The 26802-nt window shown below is 50.4% G+C and overlaps 2 protein-coding genes across 2 annotated transcripts; one reads left to right on the forward strand and one right to left on the reverse strand.

Annotated features, from left to right (window-relative positions):
• The first annotated feature begins 666 nt into the window (after window positions 1–666).
• On the forward strand, window positions 667–6696 carry SNRPD1 (small nuclear ribonucleoprotein D1 polypeptide). The gene is made up of 4 exons (XM_057431569.1): window positions 667–833; window positions 1371–1447; window positions 4221–4412; window positions 6517–6696. The coding sequence occupies exons 1-4, from the start codon at window positions 820–822 to the stop codon at window positions 6591–6593; spliced, it is 360 nt and encodes a 119-aa protein (XP_057287552.1). The 5' UTR covers window positions 667–819; the 3' UTR covers window positions 6594–6696.
• An 883-nt stretch (window positions 6697–7579) lies between these two features.
• Window positions 7580–22813, reverse strand: SLC6A20 (solute carrier family 6 member 20). The gene is made up of 11 exons (XM_057431648.1): window positions 22598–22813; window positions 18544–18684; window positions 17296–17387; window positions 16451–16678; window positions 15087–15197; window positions 14241–14482; window positions 12254–12416; window positions 11622–11826; window positions 10310–10469; window positions 9199–9364; window positions 7580–8093 (listed from the first exon to the last, which is right to left on the reverse strand). Exons 1-11 carry the CDS (start codon window positions 22716–22718, stop codon window positions 7944–7946), a joined length of 1779 nt encoding a protein of 592 aa, XP_057287631.1. The 5' UTR covers window positions 22719–22813; the 3' UTR covers window positions 7580–7943.
• Between the last annotated feature and the right edge of the window lie 3989 nt (window positions 22814–26802).

Here is a 26802-nt window from a genome sequence, read left to right on the forward strand (position 1 = left end):
GTACTGGTGACTGTGCCCTTGTGTTGGTGTTGGGCTCACGTTCCAGGCTTCATTACCATGGCTGGATCTCCCTGATGTTTAGTCCCAAGTGTCTCCTCTGCTCTGCTTCTCCCCTCACAAGACAACCTCGGGGTTTTCACTGATCACAGCAATAGGTGCTGGGGGTGAAAAGGGAAGTTGCCATCTCCCTTTCCCTCCCCTACTGCAGGTGCACATCAGCTCTCTCAAGTTTGGGGTTTTCTCCACTGTGTCATTGGTCTGTTACAGACTCAAACTCAGGTTCTGAGCTGGGTCTTCCTGAATTAGTGTCAAAATAGCATTTGACAGAGCTTTGTGTGTATGTTTTAGATGAGTGAGCTTTCATCATCTGCGTAAATTCACACACACAGAAAAAATTACTATTTTTTAAGAAATACATAAATCTGTACAAAACTGTATAAAATATTTGTATAAAATACAGACTCTAAACTTGGGCCGTGGCTTTAAAATTAAGTGTTTTTCTCTAAAATGTATTTTTTTAATGTTAAAGCAGGAAAAGCTGTGCGCTCCTAGGAAACAGTTCGGCTTGCTTCCCACGGCGGGCGGGGCCTCCTCGCCGCTAGAGGGCGCTGTTGTACCTCCTGGCGCGCGCGCAGCGGCGCTTCCGCCCATTGATCGCTTGCTTTGAGCGGCCGCTTGTCGGCGGCGGCGCGGCCTGCTCCGAGTGACCCGCCCGCGCCTCAGGGCCTGCCCGCCGAGGGTCCCTGCTCTCCCCGCGGCGCGGCCTCCGCCGCTCCCCTGCCCGAAGCCGCCCGGCCGGAGCTCCGGCCTCCCGCCGCGATGAAGCTCGTCAGGTGAGCGGATGGAAGCGGATTGCCGGCGCCAGGCCGCGGCGGGAAGCGGGGCCGCGCGTTCAGCCGCCGCCCGGCGGGCCCACATCCCCCGCTCCCGGCCCATGGGGCGCTCCGCCGCCGGCCCCCGTTATAGCTTGGCTGTGGGGGGGCGGGGGGGGGAGCTCCTTTCCCGTACCGCTGCCTTGGCCGTGCGGTGAGGGAGCCGGGCAGTACCACCCTCGGGGCGGAAACCCCGCCATGTTAGGTTAGAATTGCCCTCCTGAGGCGTTAGCGGGGTGTAAACGCTGCCGTGTGTGCGGTGGCGGTGCGCCGGGGGGTGCTGGGTTGCGCGGTGCCTGTCAGTGCCGCACACCGCGGGGGGTGTACCTTGCTGTCGCATAATGCTTCGCCGACCGTGTGCCGCAGAGGCCGGGAGCGCTGCCTTTGGGAGCTGGGGATGTGGGAATACTTCGCGCAGATCGGTTTTTCCATAACGGGACGTTAAACGCAAACGGCTTTACATGGGAGTGAGCGATGTGGCTTGGTTTTGATTCCTAGGTTTCTAATGAAGCTGAGCCATGAGACTGTGACCATTGAGCTGAAGAACGGGACCCAGGTGCATGGCACTATCACAGGTACGGCGGGCGGGAGGCTGCAGCAGAGCGGTGCCTCTTACCCATCTGCTGAGGGCGGGCTTGGACCGAGCTCTTTTGTTTTGTACTCCCTCTTGCGGGGACCTTCTCTGGGAGATGCAGGAGGTGTTCTTCATAATTGACATCGTTGCGTACAGGCAGGGGGGTGTTTGTTACCGAAGAGCCCAGACCGGCAGAAGCTGCAGTGCAGAGCAGTGAAAAGCCAACCATGAAAACACTTGGAATTTCAGTCCGTTGCAGATTGTCTTTGACATACTGATGGCCAGATACCCCCGTGGTTGATCTGAAGCTGCTGGTCTATTCTGTGAAGAGCTTTCTGTGTATAAGGTGCTGCTGGGAGGCAGTACAGTCTCTCTAGTCCTGGGAGCCAGGCTCCAGGCTTCACTTCCAAACAGGCCTGGAAGTGAGGGAAGGAGACATTTCTAGACCATTGGCAAAGCTGTGGGAAGTGTGATACTCCCTTAGGATGATGATGCTGGTGAGGCAGTTTTACTGCCATATCAAGCTGGTGGTGGAGGTACATCTGAGTTTTGATAAGGTGTCTCAGTACATCTGACTTTTCATTTCTGAAGGTGCAGTAACAATAGAAACGTTGCAGCAGAATGTCAGAAGAGGGATTTCTTTTTTGATGGCAAATGTTAAGTGCTGATATGGTCTTAAATCAGTGAAATTTTGGGTTTCAGCGTTTTTTATCTAAAAAAAAATAGATAATTTCTATTGAGGTCATTTTTGCTCTTGTTAAGGTGAACTTCTAAATCACAGAATCCCAGACTGGTTTGGGTTGGAAGGGACCTTAAGATCATCCAGTTCCGCCTCCTGCCATGGGCAGGGACCCCTTCCACTTGATCAGGTTGCTCCAAGCCCCATCCAGCCTGGCCTTGAGCACTGCCAGGGATGGAGCAGCCACAGCTTCTCTGGGCACCCTGTGCCAGCGCCTCAGCGCGCTCACAGGGAAGAACTTCTGCCTAAGAGCTCGTCTCAATCTCCCCTCTGGCACGTTAAAGCCATTCCCCCTTGTTCTTGCCTATAGGGGCCCTTGTCCAAAGCCCCTCTCCAGGTTTCCTGGAGCCCTTTTAGGCACTGGAGCTGCTTTAAGGTCTCCCCTTCAGGAGCCTTCTCTTCTCCAGGCTGACCCTGGAGGCTCCAGCCCTCACAGCATCTCCAGGGCCTGCTCTGCACTCATTCTAATAGCTTCATGTCCCTCGTGTGTTTTTCCCCCAGAGCTCAATCAGGACTGCAGGTGGGGATCTCCCCAGAGCGCAGCAGAAGGGGAGAATGCATCTTTGCATATATTTACATTGATTTCATGGAACGGGTTTGAAAACACAGAGCTTGATGAGGGATACACAGCAAAAAGGAGTCCTGTTGCTGCAAACCTGGTCTCCTGCTGATGCCAGAGATCTTTTGCATAAGTTTGTGGAATGTTATTGTCTGTCAGAAACTTCTGTTGCAGGAAAAGCCTTTATGATTTATTATATTGTCCTCATGTGATGAAAAATGAGCAGACTATTCTGTTTGCCTTCAATGATATCAGTGAGTGATCTTGTTCTGAGAACATTCATGTTAGCATTGCTGTAGAGATGACCAGGAATGTAGATGGGGCATGTTGCATTTGATGAAGCAAACCCTTACAGTTAAGCTGATGAACATGCTTGGTCTCCGTTCCTTCGCTCACCCCAGGCTGCTTTTAGAATGCTTCTGCCCAGGCACTGTTAGTAAAACAAAGCAGAATTCTAACTTGGCAGAGTTGTATTCCAGGGGATTGCTGAGGTGCTTTTTTGGCCAGTAGCAATCTGCTGAGATTTGGCAAAGTTCAGAACAGACATTATTTTGCTGCCAGATCCATCAGCTTTGAGTAGACGTGAAGGCACCACTCTGGTGTCTGATTGCAGCAAGCTCTGTTGAACCCAGCTGGGTAGAAAGCAAGCCAACTGCTTGTCTCCTGGCCTCAGTGCTCTTGCAGGCTTAATTGTTGATCAGAATCTCTCATTTTCTGTAAAAACTTCATGCAGTCTGTGTTTCTAACATGAGAATCTTCCCTTTACACTGGCGCGTGAACTGTGTCTGTCATTGCTGGGCCATCTCTTCTTCCTCTTTGGGTGTGAGTTGGCCAGAGCAAGCTTGGTGAAGGGCAGGTTTCATGTTGTGTGAACCTTGCACAAACCAAGTGCAGGTGCCGGAGAGCTGTGTGAAACCTGGAAGTAAGGGAAGAGGACAGAAAAATCTATGGAATAAGCACAGCACAGTGGTGGTTCTGTTTCTGGCCTGCTCCTCACTTGTTTGTCTTGGTAAGCCTGCAGTTTGTCTTTGTGTGTTTGTGGGACAAGACTGTCCTGATTTTTAGCACGAAGGGTTGTTTGTACAGGAGTTGGAAGGTGTAGGAACTGCTAGGGTGAGTGTCACTGAATTAGCAGGTGTTTGTGAGCTGCAGTATCCATCTGGTTGGAACAGGATGGTCTTTAAGGTCCCTTCCAACCCAAACCATTCTGTGATTTTTCTAAGGCTTACAGAAGATGTTTTTCCTCCTCAAAGGTTTGGTTTTCTTCTCTTTGAAGGAGTTTAAAGATTAAGCAGCAGTTTACTTGTTATTCAAAGGAATTGTTTTAACCATTTACAAAAGTGCTCTTGTCTAGATCCAGATCTCTAGCAAGGAGATGCTAAAGGCAGCAATTGCTAAATTAGGGAGCATAAAACCAGCCAACAAGGGACCATCTTAAAGCCTTTCATCCCTGAAATCAGACTTGTGTTGTTTCAGGAGTGGATGTCAGTATGAACACACATCTCAAAGCAGTGAAGATGACGCTGAAGAACAGAGAACCTGTACAGCTGGAGACGCTGAGTATTCGAGGGAATAACATCCGATACTTCATCCTGCCCGACAGTTTGCCTCTGGATACTTTGCTAGTGGATGTTGAACCAAAAGTCAAATCCAAGAAAAGAGAAGCAGGTTTGTGCTTTCCTGGTCTGTGTTTGCTCTGCCTATGTATGCATTTTAGCACTCTGAATCTGAAGACATTGGATTTGCATGTCTTAATACCTGCATTTGGCAGCTAGTTCTTTCGTCTCAGAGGGTTTGACACTGGACTGGCTAAGTCTGCCTTCCCCACCTTAGCATCTGTAGAGCTTTCTTTCATGTGAAATCATAGGTATGGCTTTTTATACACCTGTTTTAAAAAATGTGTTTTTAAGCTTGAGTAAATCTTAATCTATCACAGGTCTGTTGAACAAAAACCTTCTCTCTAGAAGCCTAATGGTGTAGAGAGCAATTCAGTCTTAATCCACACCGTTTTTTAAGGTTAATATCCAGTAAACCCCAGAAGGTCTATAGGCTGTCTTCAGGCACTGTGTGTTTTGCCCAGCTGTTAATCTGTGTACTTTTAAAATAGAAAGTAAGTAAGTTGCAAGTGAAAGCTAATTGTGCTCTAAATGTGGTACCGTTTCTCCTGTAACTAGATATTTGGATCTGTGGTCTTTGATCCCTGAGTATGTTACGAATTGGTGTGCCTACCTCACTGCAGTGGTGTGAGGAACACTGTGGTGTGTCCATCACAGTGTACAAGGGGTATGGCCACTGCCTTCATAGAGAACAAGGATAAAGCTCCTCAAAGCGTTTTGTTCCTCTCACATCTATTAAAAACCACCTGACCACATGGAGGAGTGAGTGTGGTTGGGTTGGTTTTTTTCTGAACCTTACAATGTGAACAAGAACAGCACTACCTCTTTTTAACTTGGAGAGAGGAAAGGAGCTGTGATAGCGCTGGTTACCTCAGTTTCATCCTCCTTGCATCTCCAGTGGACTGAAGCAGTCTCAGACCGCTGCTGTGTTGTGCTGTGCTTTGCCTTAATCTGCAAATGCCCTTGGGCTTCAGAAGTGTGTAACAGGGCGTGTGTCCATGGCAAATCAGGCTGTCAGTGGAAGGCAGGGTGCTGGCTGATAGGTGTACATGAAACGTGTGCCTGGGGTCTGAGTATGCCAACACTTTCTCAGTGTGGCTGCTGCTGATGCATGTAGGTGCTGTAATCATTCAGTCAGATGTTGATGCTTCTGTGTATTTCACAGGGTCAGGCTGTTGCCAGCAAAGCCACCAGCCTTCTCACTAATTTGTGCTTTTACTCTGCCTGTATGGGATTTCTAACCTAGGTAGGGTCAGGTGGAACAGTCATTGTTGCAATCTCCTGGCTAAATGTGAGTGCTGGAGTGTGGCTCTTACCCAGCCACCCACTTCCATGGATTTTTAAGTATCTTTTTGAGCTCTGCACTGGCAGGCTTCTTTGAAATCAACCAGTAATTGCAAAAGTTTGGCCTTGCAACCTGGTGGGACAGGTCCTGTTTCTTTAGGAGAAAGAAACCCTTTTAGGAGAAAGGGGTGAAATCCCGTTATCACGATTTGGATCGCAAGACCTACAGCACTTGCTTGTAGCCTCAATTATTCTGTGATTCTGCCTTCCCTTTACCATAAAATAGCAGTTTTTGAAAGCAGGAGCACACAGCTGAGCCCATGGCCTAAGAAGCACATCGGAACTCGGTAGAGGCATCACTGAAAACTGGGAGGTGTTTGGGGGTGGGATCCTTTCAAAATGTGCCTGAGAAAGGCTGAGTTTGGGAATCCCACAGCATGTTAAAACTCGCCATTTTTGTTTAGCAGAACGCTTGATAACCACAGTGCAAGCTGCGGCAAGAAAAAATGTCTTTGTAGTGAATAGTAACAAAGTACTCTTGCGTATGCTTTTGTGATGCCTGAAAAACTAGATTATCTCAAAAAGATGAAGAAAAAGAGAAATAAGTTCTCTGTCAGACTTACCTTACCTTTGGGAGCAGCAAACCGTTATACTCCCTTGTTTTCTTCAGTGAAGACAGTAGTCTGTGGCAGTGGTATACTGAAAAAGCTAACACAGATGATGGAAATGCTGCCTGAAACCCACTGAGCATTAACAAACAATACCTCATGACATGGAAGCAGTATGTGTGTTGTTTATGCTTGATAGAGAATGTTTTAACCAAGGTGAAAGTGGGTCTCACATGATTTATCCTTTCTGTTTCATCTGCTCAGTTGCTGGAAGAGGCCGTGGCAGAGGTCGTGGCAGAGGCCGAGGTCGTGGAAGAGGCCGAGGAGGCCCAAGACGGTAACTTCTCATCAGGCAACTGTCACCAAATCGTGGGCAGTTTCGGATATTTTTTTGTACAGGTCTTGTTTATGGTATCCATTTTTAATAAACTGGGATGTGAAAAAGTGTCTTTCCTTTGTTAGCAAAGCCTGGGGAGGGAGGCATGGCCTGTGGCTAGCCCTTGCGTGGTGTCAGTGGTGGTTGATATCATTAAGGTTCCACCCACCCCTAAAGGCCATACAGCTGCCTCTCGCTTTTTGCCCCAGAGCAAGGGACTTGTGTTGGTTGCCATTAACATTGTTTGAAATTAATCCCTCTTTAGTAAGGCATTTGCCATCCTCTGATGGTTACATCATTAAGACACTATATTAAGAACCCACATCCCATGAGTGTCTCTGATGTTGTTCTTCAGAGTAACCTCTTTAAAGTTCACAGCTATAATTTTACTGGGTTTTTATTACATGAAGCTTACAATTTAAACATGTTGCTTTCTTTATAAAATGGTCACATAGGGAAATGAACCAGGTCTATGGAACAGCTGGATCACTACAGCTCACGATTAGAGTATATCTGGGCATGAACATTGGCAAAGCTAATCCTACTTTTGTTTGGTGGGGCTCGTAAAGCAGCTTTAGCACAGATTTCTTCCAGTGTACTTAAAGTGCATCCCTAGAAAATACAAAGTACAGCACAGCGCACAATTGCATACTGGAATTGGAAGATTACTACTTCTGGAGGTGAGAGAACTGCAGCTCATGAATATGTATGAATATCTATGTGTATATATGTACATAGAAACTGCTTTGCTGGACACAAGTAACAAAGAAGCAGTTTTAGCCACACTTATCTCCAGGACCGTCCTGTTGACTTCTCCCTTGGAGGAGAGGGATTGTCACATTCACATTGCAAGACTTCAGCAGTTGCATCTGTTGATTAAAAACATGTCATTCCAAATGACATGCATGCTTATGAGTGGCTTTCTGGAATAGTAAGGGTCTTTGCTGGTGCAGGAGCATGCTTAGTTGGTTGCTCACGTTTCCCCATAGGCAGTGTTACAACAGAGGGAAAGAACTACCTAACCTTGTATAGTGGGTTGATGTGCTGGTTAATTTGGGCTAGCATTTTGTGAGCTGCTCTCGTGTTTTCCCCTCTCTCACAGAGGCCTTTTTTAAAAGCTTCATCTTGTTACAGAAGAGCTCTTTGTTTTTCCAGACCACCGTGGAACCTCCTAAGAGCACTTTTTGGTCAATATAGCACCCACAGTTCTCAACTCTAGAAATAGCTGCTACAAATAATGGTTGCTGCTGTCTTCCAGAAGTGCCCATCCGCCGGCGATGGGGGTAAAGGTCTTCCCAAATCCAGCTGTGGGCATTCAGGCAGTGGTTGAAACGCTTTCCCTCTTCAGTCTCTTCCTTATAAATGTTACTAGTGCCCCTAGGGGGATGCACATGATGGATGATGCCACCAGCAGCCCGATCATGGCCAGGGCATAGCCTGGGTAGTCCTTTGTCACCAGCTGCCCCTGCAAGGGAGAGAAGCAGAGTTGGATTTGGGGTTATTCTGTCAGTGTCCTGGAGCAGGGTCTGGAGCAAAGCTGTGAGTGTGTATCGAAACAGGACACCCACAGAGACCAGCGCTGCCCTCAGTACTTTTCTTTGTCCAACCCTACAAGCTTAAAATTAACAAAACCAGAGCTGCTGACAGAAATACTGAGGAAAACTTAATTTATCCAAGCTGTGGGAAAGAGGAGATTTGGGCTTAATTGATTTTTCTTAATGAGGTGGCTTGGTCCTAACCTCTGTCAGGTCTCTGTGTTCCTCTCCTGGAGCCTGGGGCTCATGCTGACACCCAGTCACCAGGCCAGGACTACCACAGGTCGCAGGAAGACGGGTCTTAATTTGTGTGTGCTAGGAACATTACCAGAAAAGATTACGAAAGCAGTGATTACTTACCCAGTTGTAATTCACTGTGATAAATACACAGCTCAGCATTCATAGAATCACAGACTGGTTTGGGTTGGAAAGGACCTCAGGATCATCCAGTTCCAACCCCCTGCCATGGGCAGGGACACCTTCCGCTAGAGCAGGTTGCTCCAAGCCCCTGTGTCCAGCCTGGCCTTGAACACTGCCAGGGATGGGGCAGCCACAGCTTCTCTGGGCACCCTGTGCCAGCACCTCAGCACCCTCACAGGGAAGAACTTGTACTGAAGCGTTTTGTGAAGAAAAATGTGTATGGTAATTATGCAAACAATAATAATTAGTATGAATAATTATTATTTCTTCCAGCAGCAGCTCAGGTCTGTTAAAACACCACTCATTTTGTTCAAAATACTGTACTTTGAAAATAATCTTTCTGTTTATAGTTTTAAGATGGTATTTGGGTCTTCAACGTTAACAAAACATTGCTGTTTCAAAGGTACACTTAAGACTCAAGAGGGGAATGACTGCATTTTACACAATCATTGCACTAGGTCACGTTTTCCTTTCCACAACATTAAGGCATGGCCCCGGCTCCAGCTTCCCCCCTTCAGGAGGCAGTTTTGTAGAACAATGTAGTATTAAGGAAGGCTCAGTTCCCTGCAGGAATTAAGGGAAGTTTAAAAACAACCCCTAACCCAAAACTTTTACCTGTGTGGCATCCCATGCTTGGTATTGCAGCGTTCCTGTGAGGATATAGTCGGTGAGGTAGAATATAAATAGGCTTATAATTAGCAAAGGGCTGGCAAAAGCCCACATAAGTTTCCAGTACCAGTTGAGTTTGCATCCAATCATGGTGTAAAGATCCTTCTCAAATCTGTGTATAAGGAGAAACCAGCAATAAGCACATGTTGAGAACAGCTGCACATGTTCAGTCCATACCTTGATCTGGGTTACTGCAAAGCCACCTACAGAATTAAATGGGTAAGATGGGAAAGGGGAGGGCAGTTGACCCTAAAAGTAAGGAGCAGAGAGGTATTGTTCTTCAAGTGGGGTCATAGAGTGAGAATGAAATCAAGTAAGAGAGCAAGGCTTCCAAGAGGATCCTGAACTGAGGAAGAGTAGATACAGGTACAGCAGGAAAAGTCCTGGAGTCCAAGTTCAGGCCATTACTGATGTAAGGAAATGGAGAAAAGCAATGATGCTTCAGTGCTGTGCAGAAGACACCGCTCATCTTGGTGTAGCTGAGTTGTTCTCACCACTGTTCCTCTACTGTCCCTGAGGAAGATGCTGGGGATGGTACCTAAAGCCACATAGGAAGCCTGGATCCACCTCACAGGCGTTGAACTCATCAAGGCTGGAATACCAATGTAGGTGCCAGTCTGCTAGCACCGTACGTGTGCAAACAATGCAAATGCCACAGCATTTCCCTTTAGGTGCCCTGAGCACAAACACCTCTGCTGCATAAAACCTTCCTGGTGCTGAATCTTGCTTCTACCCACAAGGGCTGCCCTGGGAAATGTGTGGATCTTTGAAAGCAGACCTGCCAGCACTGTGCTCTCACTGAATCACTGTGAAAGGAGGAGCACCTTTGGCAGAAGGTGCTCTTGAGACCAAAGATGAGAGCAGGGAGCCGTATGTATGGCTTGGACACCACACAGCCCTGAACCCAAGGCGCTGGAAGGGGACTGCAGGACAGGGGAGACCCCATCACCTTGCAGATACCACACGCAGCAGAAACATCTCACCCCAGGAGGTGTTTATTCTGTGTTCACTCACCCAGCTAGCCCACTGTGAGGAAAGGAGAGTTCAAGCTCTTTACCTTCTTATCCCATAGATGTAACACACCGCGATGGTTTCTACCAGCACGATGAGCAGCAGTGAGAGGGTGGCTGCGTAGTCATTGAATATGTCAAACCAGTAATTCCCAGCCTCCATGGTGAAGATGAGGCCAATCACACAGTTAATGAAACACACAGCACCTGCGTGGGGCAAACAGGGACCTTGCTGTTACACCTGAAAACCAAAGCTCATGGGATTTCTGGTGATTCCTGTTGGGAAGGAGCTTTCTCAGAGGAGAAAGTGATTATTTTTCCCTTTGGAAAGGCCCATCTCTGTGTGTGTGGCTCTGCTGGTGTGTCCTTAAACTGTTGCTCTTCAGAGCTGCAGTCACAGCACATCACCACAACAGGGTCAAGACAACAGTCTTGGCTACAGCCTTGTCACATGAAGAGTAAGTCCAGAGGAGGCCACGAGGATGCTCAGGGGCTGCAGCACCTCCCCTATGGAGACAGCCTGAGAACACTGGGGCTGTTCAGCCTGGAGAAGAGAAGCTGCGTGGAGACCTCAGAGCAGCTTCCAGTATCTGAAGGGGGCCTATAGGGATGCTGGGGAGGGACTCTTCATTAGGACTGTAGTGATAGGACAAGGGGTAACGGGTTAAAACTTAAACAGGGGAAGTTTAGACTGGATATAAGGAGGAAATTCTTTCCTGTTAGGGTGGTGAGGCACTGGAATAGGTTGTCCAGGGAGGCTGTGAATGCTCCATCCCTGGCAGTGTTCAAGACCAGGTTGGACGAGGCTTTGGGTGAGATGGTTTAGTGTGAGGTGTCCCTGCCCATGGCAGGGGGGTTGGAACTGGATGATCTAAAGGTCCTTTCCAACCCTAACTATTCTATGATTATTCTATGATTTCCAACCCAAACCAGTCTGGGATTCTATGTACATGAAGCATCTGCTGTTACTGCTGGGCATCCAGCTGAGAGAAGTTTTCAGGTGGGACAACTGATTTCCATGCCTGAATGGGAGTGTTTATCGGTTTTGGCTGAAGGCTGAGGTGGCTCACAGTTGGGGTACTGGAGATGTGACTCTCAGTCACTCAATGCAGTGTCCTGCCCCTTTGGCTGCCACTGGTCAGTAGACATCAGTCTGAGGGAGCTGGGGTGTGCAAACACAGCCATGATTGCCCTGGGCACTGTTCTTTGAGAGCTCCCAAGGGACGGTGCTGTCCAGGCTGGGCAGCATGTTTGGTGTTCCCTGCTCCACCTGATGTCAAAGAGGAGCCCTCAACAGCAGCGGGACAGCAAAGCTGTGCTCTCGCTGGTGGCCTGCACTGTGCCACGGTGGGCGCTCACCTGAGATGACCTCCTTGGGGAAGCGGGTGGCAATGGCCCTGCTGTCGGTGAGCGGTGTGAGGATAGCAGCTGTGTTTCCCAGCATGCTCCCGATGCCCAGCATCAGCAGCATGATAAAGTAGAGCACAGAGTACAGCTGGGGCACCTCCATGTTCTTGATGGCTTCGGAATAGACGATAAACGCCAGCCCCGTCCCTTGGACAGCCTGATGGTGAGAAGGGGACAAGAAGTGAGTTATGGGCAGCTCCTCAGCTCCATAAAGGACATAACAATAGGGACATAAGAGACTGAGCCTGTGCCACAGCAAAATCCACCCATGGTGGTCTTTTGCACAGCAGAGGGAGATGAGATCTGTGCTGGTTTAATCACGATGCATGGAAATGGTGTCGTGTTGCTCTCAGCATCCACCCCAAACCTTCGTGTCCTGCCCTGTCCCTCAGCCAGAGCCAGCAGGACAGCACTGACACCCAGCTCCATGGCTAATGACCCAAGTGAGCCCCTTACTGGGCTGAGCCAGTGCCCCCTTGTCCCATCTGATCCTGAGGTGTGGGAATGAGCCCCTCCGCAGCTCCTAGCCTCACATGGGGCTGCCTGGGCTGGGTGTGAGGACAGGAGCGGGTGACCTGACTCACCGTATCTAGTTCAGCTTCCAGGCTGCAGTTCTTAAGCTGTGCTGATAACTGGGCATATTCCCGCGGGTACGTGGCCATGAGGTAGTCTTTCATCTCACTGAGGTTGTCTGCTGTCAAAGAGCCTTCCTCCAGGTCAAAAGTGTTCATCAGCAGCAGGATCACCCTGGGAAAGATCACGGGAATTTAATCCTGGCTTACGGGCCAAGGGATGAAATTGAGGTGGGTTTTACATCCCCTTCTCCATGAGCCCCATCCCTATGGGATGCTCTGCCAGCCCCAGGGCTCCGGTCTCCCTGGGTGGGAGCATCGTGTTGGCACATGAGTGACTTTGTGTTCATCTCTGCTTCAGAACGAGCAGCTCCTGCATCCATGCTGCTGCTCCCAGGCAGGTATTTTGGGTGCTGATCAGTAGCTCTTCCCCTTTGACCTCACACGAGCTTTTTGGCAGCAAGCAGGGATCAGCAGCTCCATTTCCTCTCTGATCAGCAGATAGATTGAAAGCCATCAAAATAGGAGTAAGAGTGTAATTGCTGCTGTGCTAGGCTGTGAGTGAGAGCTTGCTGCCTCAGGGCTTGACCCTGCAGGCCCTGGGCACCTGCAGAGCGTCACTGCCAAGGAGGCTGGGCTCCTGGCACAGGGCTTAGCCTTAAGGGAAGGATCTGAGCATCTCCATGTTTTATTAATCAGCCCACAGTCCCCACCAGAGCATATACCAGGACCAGGTAAACTGTGCCCAGCAAACCGTGGTGCTTCATCCCCCCGCTCTCTCCTGGACCCCTCTGCTTCCCCAAGAATTCCCATTAGCCTTTGCATAAATCCATGGAGTTGGATGTCTGGGCACCCCCTGACCATTAACTCTAATCACATAACAAAGGCAGGAAGGATCATGCAGGTAACAGGAAGGCCTGGACACTCCCTTAGCATATCAGCTCTTTGGAGGTGGTAAATCATTCCCAACAAAGACATTATACCAGGATGAAAATTTACACTGACTAAAGGCAATCAGCTCACCCTCTATAAACACTGGTGCCAAGAGAGCCCCTTTGAGCTCTTCTGGACTGTGGGACACCTCTTAGAGCCCCTAAACCCTCAAAGTTTATGACATGGGGGCATTATCTGCCTGGGCCATTACTGCTGCTCACTGATCCTCAAACCTTTGCCCCTTGAGAGTGCTGAGAAAGCTGATATGAGTATACTATTAGTAATATAATACTATGGTAATACCAGTAATACTACTTGTCACTGCACCCAAGGGCACTCTTTAACATCTATACATCTGTATATCCACACATCTCCATCTGTATTGTGTTAGTTTAGATACTTAAGCGTAAGTGCATGTACGTTAGCTTCAATACTCAAGTGTTTTAGAAACCTTGTGATTCATTTTAACAACACAGACTTCTATTAAATTGAATTTGTCATCCCTTAGACGTAAACCATTGGCCAAGTCTGATACCAAGTCTAAATCCAGCCAAGGCAAGGGGGCTCGTCTGAACCTTGTGACTCAACAGGAAGGTCTCCCTTATTCCTTTGTACCTTCAGTTTCTATACACATTACTTCAATTCCACTCTGTGTAAATCACTTTAATCCTGTATAAACCATTACCAATCCAGACATGATCTCATCTTGTGTGTAACGGAGTGGACCTTGCCATTGAGTTCTGTTGAATCACACACTTAGAAATTTCCATTAAGATCACCTCTGTTGCTGTCTCTGACAGTGATTCCTTTAGCCATCCTGCACACTCAGTTCCACAACACAAACTCACCCTCTTGACCTGGTGCAACCGGGTGTCAAAAGTCAGGCTGCCTCTGAGCTTTCATCTCAGCCTCCATCACTTTAACTAGCACCATTAGCTTTATTAGAGCAGTATCGGGTGCTCTCGGGGCAGCGCTGGCAGCGCTCCACGCTGTTGTTTATTTACCTCCCCTCTCCCCTTCCGCTTGCCCAGCTGGGGTGGAAAACAAGCGGAGTGCCAGGACTTACTTGTTCAGGCAGCTCTCGTAGTTGAAGGTTGCCTTGAAGCCGTAGATGGAGAAGGTGACGATGCTGGCGAAGATGGAGGTGGCGCTGTTGATGAGCGAGACGATGATGGCGTGCCGCTCGCAGTTGTTGCTGGGCTCGTTGTAGCTGGCGAAGGCGATGAGGCTGCCGAAGCCCAGCCCCAGAGAGAAGAAGATCTGCGTGGCAGCACTGATCCATGCCTTGGGGTTCGACAGCTGCTCCAGCTGCAAAGGCAGATGTGCGGAGCAGGAGTGTGGGGCTGCACATGGATGCCCGGCACTGCTCCTTCCAGCCTTCAGGGGTAGGGATGGGCCCCTTCGTGTACCTGTTTTAGCTCAGAGGTGGGATTTGGGGTGGAGGGTTACTGCTCAGTCTGACAGTAATCCACTACAGATTATAGAATCATACAATCATAGAGTGGTTTGGGTTGGAAAGGATCTTAAGATCATCCAGTTCGAACCCGCTGCCATGGGTTGGAACCTCACCCTAGACCATGTCACCCAAAGCTCTATCCATCGTGGCCTTGAACACTGCCAGGGATGGGGCATTTCGCACTTCTTTGGAAAGGTGCCTCAGCACCCTCACGGGGAAGAACTTCTGCCTTATGTTGATGGGCAGATCTTTTGGGGCAGGAAAAAGCAAGCAGCTTATGGGCACTGTGTCAGAACAGCCTTCAGCCATTCCCATTCGGGGTTTCCAGCTGCCTGACCTAAGCTACTGCTGCAAACATTTGATCCAAGCACAAGCAGCAGCACCACCTTTTAAAAAACCCTACAAGTTTGGTAACAAATAGCATTTCCTGACCAGTTCAGTACAGATTTTGCGTACCTTTGGTGTGAACATGTAGACGAGCCCGTTCACAGCTCCATGAAGGGTTAATCCTCGGATGAGGTATATGATAAGAACGCAGTATGGCAAGGAGGCTGTTACATAGACAACCTGGGGGAAGGAGGAGAAACACCTTGGTCTTAAGAATACATAAAACAGAGCTCATCTGCTATGGTCAGTCTCAGACCTCCTAGAAGGTCAGAATCAAACTCGAATGAAACTCTTGTAACTCAGATATGAAAAAAACTCTTAACTTCATGTAACCCAGATGGGGGTGGAATTAAATCCTTCCGTTGACTTCCATGAGCTTTTGGTCACCCCCTGGAGTTGAATTTAAGTGTTCAATTTCCATGTTGGAAAAAGCCACTTGCAAAACAAAAAAGGGAGAATCCCATCGCCTTCTCTTTGCTGGGATGTGCCCCAAGGGCTCACCCAAAACCATACATAAAACCTACCTAAACCCCATTAAAACTTACTGCCCAAACCCACTGCTGCTCCTGCAGGAGGGAGGCAGGGGTAGCCCCTGCCTTCGTGCTGCTGTTTCAATGCTCCTTGGCTGTTTCTCTCTTTCTTGCCCCAGGGCTGCAGCAGGTTTCAGAGGTTGCTCCGAGTTTACAGGCTCCTGGTTCCTGTGCTTGCCTAAGACGATTTGGGGATTACAGCCCTCAGCTCGCTGCTTAGTGCAGGCTCAGCCAGGACATTGCTTCCTCCCCCCCTTCCTCAGAACCTCTGCTGTGAATAAAAAGTGAATGGTAGATGTCTTCTTCTTGTTGCAGACTGAGCAGGAGACGTCTCCTGCCACTGCCGCAGCACTGCTGTGCTGGGTGGCTTTCTGCAGGGCCAGCAGCTCGGTGGCTGGGTTTGGAGCAGGGGTGGCTGCATTCAAAGGACTTTTCTGGGTTATTTTTATCAACATCACTCAGTGTTTTGGTTGAACCTTCTTCAGTTGCAACTTAACAGAGCGGCAGAGGCAGTGGGGCTGGGGGAGATGCCATAACGCTGGGTAACAGCCACTCATTTATCCTCCCCATGTCATAGAATCACAGGCTGGTTTGGGGTGGAAGGGACCTTAAAGCTCCTCCAGTTCCAACCCCCTGCCATGGGCAGGGACACCTCACACCAGACCAGGTTGCTCCAAGCCCCTGTGTCCAACCTGGCCTTGAACACTGCCAGGGATGGGGCAGCCACAGCTTCTCTGGGCACCCTGTGCCAGCGCCTCAGCACCCTCACAGGGAAGAACTTCTGCCTTAGATCTAACCTGACCTTCCCCTGTTTCAGTTTGAACCCATCACCTCTTGTCCTATCACTACAGTCCCTGATGCAGAGTCCCTGTGGGGCTCGGCAGGGCTGTGCCCAGCTCTCACCTTGCCGGTGGATGCGGTGCCACGGAGGATGCAGAGGTAGACCACGAGCCAGGCCAGCGTCAGGCAGAGCGCCTGCTCCCACTGCACGCTGCCGCTGGCCTCCAGCGATGGGGAGATGTTCAGGGTCTGCCGGTACCAGAAGTACTGGGTGGGCGACGTCTTCTCGCACTCCTCCTCGTAGCCGGTGCGGTTGCGGTTCAGGGGGCAGGTAGCCCATGGCAGGGGGTCCTGGGAGGGAGGGACAGGGAGGAAGAGCTCCTGCTGTCAGCACACAGGGAGAACCAGGGTGCCAACGGGGGTGAAAGTGAAGGGGGCTTCCTGCCCAGGGCTTGCTCGTGTCCACATTGTGCTGCCTGGGGCTGCGGGTGGGACCTCTCTCTACAAGGGAGACATTGAGGTGCTGCAGCCTCTGCTCCCAAGGCCTGCCATGACCCTCTTCCCTGGTGATGATGGCCTCCTCCCTCAGGACTGAGCCTTTCTGATGCTCTAACACCGGAGTGACTCTCCCCCAGGGCCAACCGTCTTCCCTGCCTTCAGACAGACCCATCCCATGGTGCTGGACGCCATGGCCACCAAGGCACATGCGAGCAAGCCATTATGGGACTGCCCCTGACCTGCGTTTCATGGTGAGGAGAAGACACCCCAATGCCCCCAGGGAGCCCCTGGAAGGGGACACCATGGCCTCACTTTTCCCTCCAGAGAAGCCCTGGGAGGGTTTCTGAAGCTTTTAGGCCCCCCATTCCCAGCTGACAAAGGTGCCATGCAACAGCCAGCACCAATGCAAAGCCACCATGACCCTCTGTGGCCATGGCAAGGCCAAGCCCTGCTGCCAGGAGCCCACTCACCTGGAAGGAGTGGAAGAGGTACCAGAAGGCCCAGGCATTTATCACATTGTAGTACATGGAGAGGAAGAAGGAGACGACAACGCTGGCAACACCTGCGGGCACAGAGGAAGGCGCTTGGTCAATGGCAACACCCCGAAACAGGTTGTGGGGCCAGGGCCCCATAACAGTGGCCATGGGGGGGATTTCCTGTGTACGGGGCAGGCCCCCACTGCTGCAGCTACCTCCTGCTCCCCTCAGAACCAACCTGCCCTGGATTTTACCCTTCAGCCCCGCTGGGGTGAATATTGAATATAGCCTTAAAAATGTGCGTTGAAGCCAATTAATGATAGTTTGGGTTATCAGGGTAATTTAATAACATCATAACGTAGCTAAGAGTGGGCTACGGGAGAGACATTGAGGTGCTGGAGTGGGGCCAGAGAAGGGCAACGGAGCTGGTGCAGGGCCTGGAGCACAAGTGTGATGGGGAATGGCTGAGGGACCTGGGGGGTTCAGTGTGGAGAAGAGAAGGCTCAGGGGGGACCTGATCACTCCTTACAACTGCCTGAGAGGAGGTTGTAGTGAGGTGGGGTCGGTCTCTGCTCCCAAGGAACAAGGGACAGGACAAGAGGAAACGGCCTCAAGCTGCACCAGGGCAGGTTTAGATGGAGCTGAGGAACAATTCCTTCCCCAGAGGGTGCTCAGGCATTGGAACAGGCTGCCCAGGGCAGGGCTGCAGTCACCGTCCCTGCAAGTGTTCACACAGCGTGGAGACGAGGCCTCAGTGCCATGGGTTAGTGGTGGCCTGGGCAGTGCTGGGAACGATTGGACTGGGTGAGCTTGAAGGGCTTTTCCAACCTGGTTGACTCCACGATCAGTAAATGACAGGCAAAGGCAGGAAATCAAGGTACAGTTTGTTCACGCAGTGTGGAGCTTATTGGGAAGATGCTCCTGGGGTCAAAGCCCAGTGCAGGCAGCCCCAGGGGCTGGTTTCAGTGCTGGCCTTCACACGGTGACTGAGGGCAGGGGGAGTCACACCTCCGAGTGCAGGGACCCTGCACAGTGGTTTGGGGTCTGGCCCCAGTGCCCCACAAGGGACAGGGGAAACGTGTTGCAGGAGGTGTGTGGAGAAACGCTTTGCTCAGCCTGGGGATACCCAGTGAAACCCCAGCTCCCGCCTGGTTTCTCTCTGCAAGGTAAAGCTCTCCTCCACCCAAACCCCACCCGCGTGCCCCATGCATTGACAGCTCAAGATGAAAACCGAGCACGTACCGACACCGCAGAGGTAGGGGCTTATGATTTTCCAGGCACCGATGCTGCCCTGCCGCATGCGCTGCCCCACAGCCAGCTCCAAGTAGAGCAGCGGCATCCCCTCGGCGATCAGCATGATGAAATAGGGGATCAGGAAACCTCCTGCAGGGAAAACCCAAGAGATAGCACTGAGGAGATGGGCAGCAGAATAACACCATCACCACTGGTGGTCACATCACATCGGTAGGAGCCGGCTGGGAACGGGTCCTGCCGCGCACCCTGTGTATGGAGGGAATGGATCAGCCCAGCTCGACCCCATCTCACCAGTGGGGTCCCACAGCCGGTGGGCACTGGGCATGGGGAATGTGCCACGGCCCTTGGCAGAGCTGGGGTTTCTGCTGTTAAAGTGTGCGTGGCAGCGCTGCCCCGATGCTTTGCTTTGAGCAATGCTGGGGGCTGGGGCTGTTAAAGGGTAACTGACTGCGGCCGGCCCTTGTGAAAGACAGGGGCAGAAAGAGGCCGAGGGAAAGATTTACTTTGTGCTTGGCCAAAGCACTCAATGGAAAAGTAAGAGCAAGGCACGTGTGGAATGGAGAGGTTTGAGTAACCACTGATGTCTGTCCTGGCTTAAAAACACCCCAAAACCGACCCAAACGAACCCAAAACACCCCCACCCCTTCCCCATACTGAGCCCGTGAAGGCTTTCCCCCAAAGGTCCTGCCTGCACACAGCCTTCTCTCACCCTGTGCCTGCTCATCCCTGCACAGAGAGCCACAGGGATGCTCCTGTGGAAGGGAAGCAGCGGGAACGGGCAGACTGGTGGTGAGGGAGCGGGAAGAACCTTCCCTCGTGGCCATCAGGATGCGCTTTAGCTGGCAAAGAAAAGAAACCCTTGTCATGGACTCGGGGCTCCCTTCAGCACGTGCTGCTGACTGAGGCGAACCTGGGATTGTCACGGAGCCTTTCCTGTTCCCCTGCTTGCAGCCAGCCAGAGATATTGACGTAAACATCTCTTATTTAGGGTTTAATCTGCGGCATTAACATTCCTGGCCACGGGCTCTGTGCAGCGCCGGCAGTGACTGGGGCGAGGAACTGGGAATAAACACTGGGCAATAATCCTGTTTATTCTGGGAATTAACTTCCCCCCTCCTGGCTCCCCGTTATTAACAACCCCTTTGTTACTCGGTTAGGTAACTTCCTGTGCCGCAAGGGAGCTCTCGGGGGGGTTAAGAGCTCGCACAACCCCTCTGTCCTGGCCGGCAGCGAGCTGCCCTGGCAGCCACCAAAGGGAGTCTTGCCGTGTACCATGGGGGGGGGTCAGAGTTAGGCCCTCCCAGCAGTGCTGCCACATGTACAGAGTTGGCTTTGCCACCTCGCAAGGAGAAGTGCCTTCAGGCTTGTTCTTCACCCCAGCATCCCCCTGCATCGAGGAGGGCTCAGGATGAAGCCCCTGCCCTTTGCTCTGCATCCTCTTTGCATGCAGATATGGAATCCCAGACTGGTTTGGGTTGGAAGGGACCTTAAGATCATCCAGTTCCAACCCCCTGCCATGGGCAGGCACACCTTCCACTAGACCAGGTTGCTCCAAGCCCCGTCCAACCTGGCTTTGAACACTGCCAGGGATGGGGCAGCCACAGCTTCTCTGGGCACCCTGTGCCAGCGCCTCAGCACCCTCACAGGGAAGAATTCATTCCTGATGTCTATTCTAACGGTTAGAGTTGGAAGGGACCTTACAGTTCATCTAGTTCCAAGCCCCCCATCTTCTTCCTGTTACTTTTCCTAAAGGGTAGAACCAAATGCCTCATGTAAGTGCCTCAGGACAGCCATATGGACCAGCTCTTTATCTGCTGTGACCTCCCTGTTCACTTACACCCAGCGTTGCTCCCTATGGTACCAGCCACCTGAAAAACCAGCCCCCAGGCCAGCCCCCTGCAGCTGGCACATGTGGAGTGTGCCCCAGGCCTGGTCAAGGCACTGGGCTTGGCCAGAGGTAGCTTTGCCTCTGCTCAGCATCCTGCCTGATGCCCAGGGGCTTCCTCGCTGAGCACTGCTGAGCACCCACCATGCTGCAAACCTATCCCATTCCAGCCTGGCCCAGCCTGCTCCTGGACAGACTTCACTGCACCTATGAGGTCTGAACCCCCTGCTCTGCTCAAGTCAAGCTCTCTGGAGGGCAGCAGTGAGGAAGAGGTAACGTGCCAGTGAACAGAAAGGCAGGAGGTTGTAAGGTCTGCAAATACCCTGTTTGGGTATCAGCAGTCATAAGGGGCTTATTGCTCTGCTGGGCAGGACAAGGACTGGCTCTGTGCTTTTCCACAAGGAAGATGCCAAACAAGCAGTTGCTGGCATCCCCGCTAAGCCCAGTGCCAGCTTTTGAGCTCCTGAAATGATGTTTTGTCCTCATGCTTGGAACCCTTTGCAGTGAAAAACAAGAAAAGCAAAGCCTGCTGTCTGTCAGGAGCTTCGGCTTCACGGGAGGGAGAGCTGCTCTCCCCTGGGAATCTAACCAGGGAGGATAAAATAGAGGAGGAGCTATCCCTATAAAAAGACGCTGTTCAGAAACCCCTTGGGTTAGTTTACCCTTTTCTTTCCCCGGGTTAATCAAGTGGCCCAGTTTTGGTTACATCACAGACTTTTCACCACTGCTGATGGCCACTAAGCCTAAACCATGCAAAGCCTGCCAGTGCCTGAGTTTTGCTGTCCCTCAGCAGGTCTGCCATGGTGAACCCATGCTGCTGGTGAACCCGTCACCTGCAGTTTGGCTGTGTACAGAAACACTTGCATTTTAAGCTTTGTGGTGGGGTTCACTGCGAGACGTGAAGTCTTCACCCTCAAAAGCCTCTATGTAGAGGAATAACACGCCTGGAATTGCATCATGGCTATCATTTCTGCTCTCTGAACCATCTAAGAAGGGTTCACCCACTGTAGCATCTAGCTTCTACTGTAACCTCACCCACTGTTAACCTGGCTTTTCCTGACCAGATCCCACAGAACAGCTCTGATGCAGTCCCAGTGCTGGCTTTTCCAAACACAGCATGACCCAACCCCTACTACCACATGTGCATTCAGAAGGAAGCTACAAGCCAACAAAACAAGCCCAAAGCACTTAAACAACTCAGCGTGCTCCCTCCTGGAAGGAAGAAAAGGCAGAAGCGGACCAAAAGCAAACGAGCAGATGCTCATCATGTCACTTAACGCACGACTGAGATGGGTCCGACACTGTGGCAACAGATGCAATGTGAGAAGCAGTAGATAACTGGGCTGTCTCATAAAGGGAGGCTCTTTATGAGGCTCCTTCAAAACATGAGTATGAAGCAGTGGTAGCTGTGTGCTAGAAGAGGTTATTAGCGTTGGTGTTTAGTTAATCTAATTAACTGACTTTTGGTTTCTAAGGAAGGACATCTCTGGCTGCTGTATGATACAGACATCATCTCTCTTCCATTTGGATCTAGGAGAAAGATAAACATCCAAAGAGCTTTCCTTTTGGAGCCCCAACAAAATTATCCTTTGTTTTCAATGCTTCCCAGGAGCCATTAGCCGTGGAACTCCTGTTGATTAAGGAGTTTCAGCCAAGTTCAAGGCAGATTTGCAGCCAAGTTATCGCCTCCTGAATGAAGGCTTTGTATAAGACAACACAGTCATGACAGAATCAAAATGATAAACCCGTTCCTTAAGTTAAATCACTATAAGCATCTCCCCTTCCCAATATGTTCCAAGTGCCCACACGTGAAGTACAAGGGACTGAACTAGTTTCTGATGCCTTCAGGGGGGTTCAATGGGGCAAGAAAGTATGAAATCAATACCATGTGGTCCCACATCTCTCATTCTACCTAGAAAACACAGGCCTTCCCGCTTCATTGCACTTCTAGGAAACGAGTGTTGCTGTGTTGGGCTGGATCTCTTACGCTAGATAATAGCTAAAACAAAGCAGCAATAGAAGAGATTGCACACCAGTAAAAAGCCTGACCTCCTCCTCTGCCAAGTGGATAGGATGTTAGCACAGACAGCATCCATTGGGATTTAAAGCTTGCCACACTCTGTCTGAAGGGAAGCAAGAAGCATAAACCACACTCACCTCCTCCGTACATCTGACATAAGTATGGAAACCTCCACACGTTTCCCAGCCCCACAGCGTAGGAAATGCAGGCAAAAACAAACTGCAGGGGATTGTCCCATAGCGGCCGGGATTTCTCCATTGCCTGCTTGCAGGCAGAGGTTCCAGCCGAGCCTTCCTGCCTTCACTCCTCCAGGTACTCTGCCAGCCCTGCCTCAGACTCCACGCCAGCCCGGCTTGGAGGGGAGGGAAAGGCGGAGGAGCTCTGCTTGCCAATTCCTATCAAGCTTTTTAATTACTAATCTTATTAACAGGCACATACTGAAGTAGGAATGCTGGTAAATAGATTATAGACACACAGAGGGCTATAAAATTGGTACTTTGGGTGAATAGCTGCTTGGGTTTTGACTGGTGTTTCGGGAAGGATGTGAGCCCAGGGATTTTGATCAACTCACACACCGACTTGACACTGGGAAGCAGTAACACTGGGGCTGCAGCCTGCTTGTGGACATGGGACATTGCTCCCCCACAGAGGGGCATTCACATGTGTGAGGCACCAGCCTGGTCTTGATAGCACAGGGAAGGGGTTCCCACACCTTTAGGACTGGACTTCATGGCTGTCAGAGCTGCCTTTCATTCCCGGTGCCCCTTATCCTGAACAGGTCCTTGGGCATCCCATTGCCTGCGCTCTGATGCTCACCCCAACCAGCCCAGCACACTCCCCAGTTCCAAAAGTGGCCATGAGGCAGTTCCTATCATCAGCAGTGCATGTCCCCAGCCTGCTGCAGCCTTGAGAACAACACTCAAGTTTGATCCCTTGGGAATATCACCGTCCCTCTACATGCTCTGTGTGTGTGAGAGTTCATGAAACAGCCCCGTCTCTTTTCACTCACCTTCATGCTCAAACCCCACTGCTGCAGATGGACTTTTCTGTGGGGTTGCTCTTTTAAAACACTTTCAAGCAGGAAGGACCCAATACATACAAAGGCCGCTGGGAAAAGGTGTCTGTGGCCCGTTGCGGAGACGGAAGGACCTCAGAGGCCTTTGGGTCACCTGAACGCACACTGAGGTGCCAGGTCTAAACATGAACCTTGCGTGCTTGGGTCCTTGCCAAGGTACACTTTGAGCTCAGACACTTCCCACAGGTCTCCCAGTGAAGGAGGCTGCTGGCAGCACCTGTAGGAATAAAAAGGGGCTGAACAAGTCCAAGGACTCAGCTTCTTTCCTCGGTCTAAACGTATTGGTTTAGTCTCAGGCCAGGACCGGGCACCTTTCAGGTGCCAAATAAGACTCACTCAGCTTCTGTCAGCCTCACTCCTCCAGCGCCAGGAACTTGCTCCATGTGTGTTGCTCCAGTATCCCACAGACACTGGCAGAGCTGAGGCATCCGGCTGCAGGTGCAAATCCCTGCTGTGGGGCATTTGGACACAAGCCCAAGCTGCTGAGGATGTCGTGCAGGTTGTTGAGACCAGCAGAACCCCGCTGGGGGACTTGGTGACCACCTGCAATAACAGTCACAACGTGGGATGCCACCTTTCTGCACGCTAGGAGAAGGGACTATGAGAGGTTCATGCATCTCCCATAACTGAATCCATTCTCCATAAGTGAGCAGTGTGTCTTAACACTGCTAGAAATGGATGAAAACATCAGGGTTTGCCAAACCCTTCCAGATCACTGTTGTGAGGGCACTTATGACAACATCCTAACAGTTGTTGTCTTGCCTGCAGAACTGCAACATGCCAGCTAAGGGCTAGCTGGAAATGTCTCATTTGGGTAACCCCAAATTCTGCTGGAAGGAAAAACCCAAGCTATTTTTAGACCCATGAGCTGTACAACTGAAAGACACCCACTGAAAAGCTACAGACGTGTCAGCTGTCCCACACCAACAAAACTACTGCAAATGATTAAGAACTTAAATGCCCAGCACTGCTTGTGGGATTTATTACAAACGATGCTTATAAATAACCGAGCATTTAGCAACTCGCAGGCAGGACAGCCTTAAAAATAGCACACCACTAGCCCTGGGGATGCTTCTGTGTGTATAGATTACTGCCACTGATGAGCATAATCAAGTTAAACATTTCCTTGGCTCTGTACCTCCTTCCCATTACATTTCAAACTAGGTTACTAATGGACTGGGGAGGCTGTGCAGGCAGAGATGGGTGGTGGCCTCGGCTCGGGTCAGGCCAGATCAGGATGTTCAGGTGCAATGAAATGAATCCTTCCTCTCTCACAAACGTTGGTCTCATAAGCAGCTGGGATCACAAACTGCTATGGGGTGTCAGCTCTGGTGTTCAGAATCTGCCATTCCTGGAAGCACTCGCTTCCAAATGGAAACATGCTGGCTGTTGGCGTATTAGACGATTATCAAAGGGATGTGATGAAGGAGTCTCTGCAGCCTATGCAAATGTTCAGTGATGGTATCAAGGGAAGCAGATTAGAAGCTCCCACATATGTTTTTGCTGTTTGGATTCACTGTTCACAGTTGCTGTTCTAAGCTCCACGTTTCCTTACTTGAGAAGGAAGAAAGAATCCACCTGAATTTCCAGATCTTTGACACCTCACCGGCCACGACAACTGTGGGTGACTGCTCTGTGCAATCAGCAATTACAGTTACTCCTCTAAGCAGTTATTAGGATTGCAATTATTCCTTCCAGCTCATCACTGCTACTTGCTTCTTAGCTCCAAACTGCAGATGATGCCCTTAAGGCATGTACCCTGAAGTCATTTCCAGCCTCTTATCTACCTTAAAACTGATTTGCACTACCTCAGCTCCCCACGAAAGGCATGCCTGAGAAGAGCTCCTCTTATTTCCCTTGCTTTCCTTTAGCACCACACCTGTATCCCCTTTCTGATGGTGTCATTGAGGGTACTCCCTCCATGAAGGTGAACTCAACACAGCTCTGATTCACAGAATCAGGGGTAGGGTTAGGTTAGCCTGTGCAAAAGAAGAGTCACACACTGGCACCACACTAAAATGAAAGAGACACCCGGCCTCTTCAAGCAGCTCTGTCTTCTGCCCCTTCGCGCCCCGTTAAAGCTTGCCTGCGGTTTGGGGAGGTCTGCGGGCAGCTCTCCTGTTCACCAGCAGCTGTCAGCCGTGAGCTGCCCTGTCAGTCCCGCACCGGTGTCAGCAATCCTGAACACGGACAGAGTCAATTACCAGCTTCCTAAAACCGGTAATTAAAAGTAAGGCCTCCAGATACCAAGGCCGCTGAAACAGAACGGTGTGCATCTCCTCACCTTCATCTGCTGAAGAGCTGGCTCCAAACGGGCTGCCTGATGCTTCAGGACACCTCTGCGAGGAGACTCGGATAAGGAGGGATGCTGTAGGGGCAGACAGAGCAGGGCAGGAATCACTAGGACACTGTCAAAGTTAACAGTCACAGGGTAACCCCAATGGGCCTATTATCTGCTCAAAGCCATTCAGAAATACTTACAATAACAACGATGACAACAATCCTTACCTGCTCACACACAAACTTCCCTTCAAATGACAGTTATTCTTTTAATACATTTTAAAAGGCACATCCTCCTACACAGATTCAGCTTCTTAAAGCTTGATCCATTCAGCCACCTGACACCCCAAGGTGATTCATGTTTTCTTCCTGAGGCATTAAGAATCCTTTCACGGTGGTCTGACAACATTTGGTATCACACAAAAGCCAAGAGCCATCCTTGATAATATCAGGAAAGGGGAATCAAACTGAGGAATCTTAAGAGCATTCTGGCTGGACTGAAATCTAAGTGCCTGGCAGATGACTGTGGCAAAATACTGCACCTAGCTCAATGAAAAGAGAACTGTTATCTGAAGGGGGCTTATAAGGATGCTGGGGAGGGATTCTTCACTAGGAACTGTAGTGACAGGACAAGGGGTAACGGGTTAAAACTTAAACGGGAAGTTTAGATTGGATATAAGGAGGAAGTTCTTTACTGTGAGGGTGGTGAGGCACTGGAATGGGTTGCCCAAGGAAGCTGTGAATGCTCCATCCCTGGCGGTGTTCAAGGCCAGGTTGGACAGAGCCTCAGGTGACATGGTTTAGTGTGAGGTGTCCCTGCCCATGGCAGGGGGGTTGGAACTGGATGATCTAAAGGTCCTTTCCAACCCTAACTATTCTATGATTCTATGAATCTGTATTTTACACATTCATGTTTCCAGCAAGATTCTTCACTGAGCTGCTGCTCCCTTCTGCAGATACTAAAAAGAAAACTACACAAAACATTCC

Source organism: Pezoporus wallicus, unplaced genomic scaffold, assembly GCF_028554395.1.
Source record: "Pezoporus wallicus isolate ANWC-B61680 ecotype Strahan unplaced genomic scaffold, APGP_CSIRO_Pwel_v1 scaffold_11491, whole genome shotgun sequence".
Lineage (NCBI taxonomy): Eukaryota > Metazoa > Chordata > Aves > Psittaciformes > Psittacidae > Pezoporus > Pezoporus wallicus.

What these genes read in the sequence shown, in the direction of transcription:
- SNRPD1 (XM_057431569.1), top strand. An exon ending in GGTGCATGGCACTATCACAG is followed by an intron (nt 1,448 to 4,220) that starts GTACGGCGGGCG and finishes GTGTTGTTTCAG; the next exon opens with GAGTGGATGTCAGTATGAAC. An exon ending in ATCCAAGAAAAGAGAAGCAG is followed by an intron (nt 4,413 to 6,516) that starts GTTTGTGCTTTC and finishes TCATCTGCTCAG; the next exon opens with TTGCTGGAAGAGGCCGTGGC.
- SLC6A20 (XM_057431648.1), bottom strand. Translation starts at nt 22,718, where the DNA reads ATGGAGAAATCCCGGCCGCTATGGGACAATCCCCTGCAGTTTGTTTTT. An exon ending in TACGAGAGCTGCCTGAACAA is followed by an intron (nt 12,417 to 14,240) that starts GTAAGTCCTGGC and finishes GATCTTTCCCAG; the next exon opens with GGTGATCCTGCTGCTGATGA. An exon ending in TACATCTATGGGATAAGAAG is followed by an intron (nt 9,365 to 10,309) that starts GTAAAGAGCTTG and finishes CCTTATACACAG; the next exon opens with ATTTGAGAAGGATCTTTACA.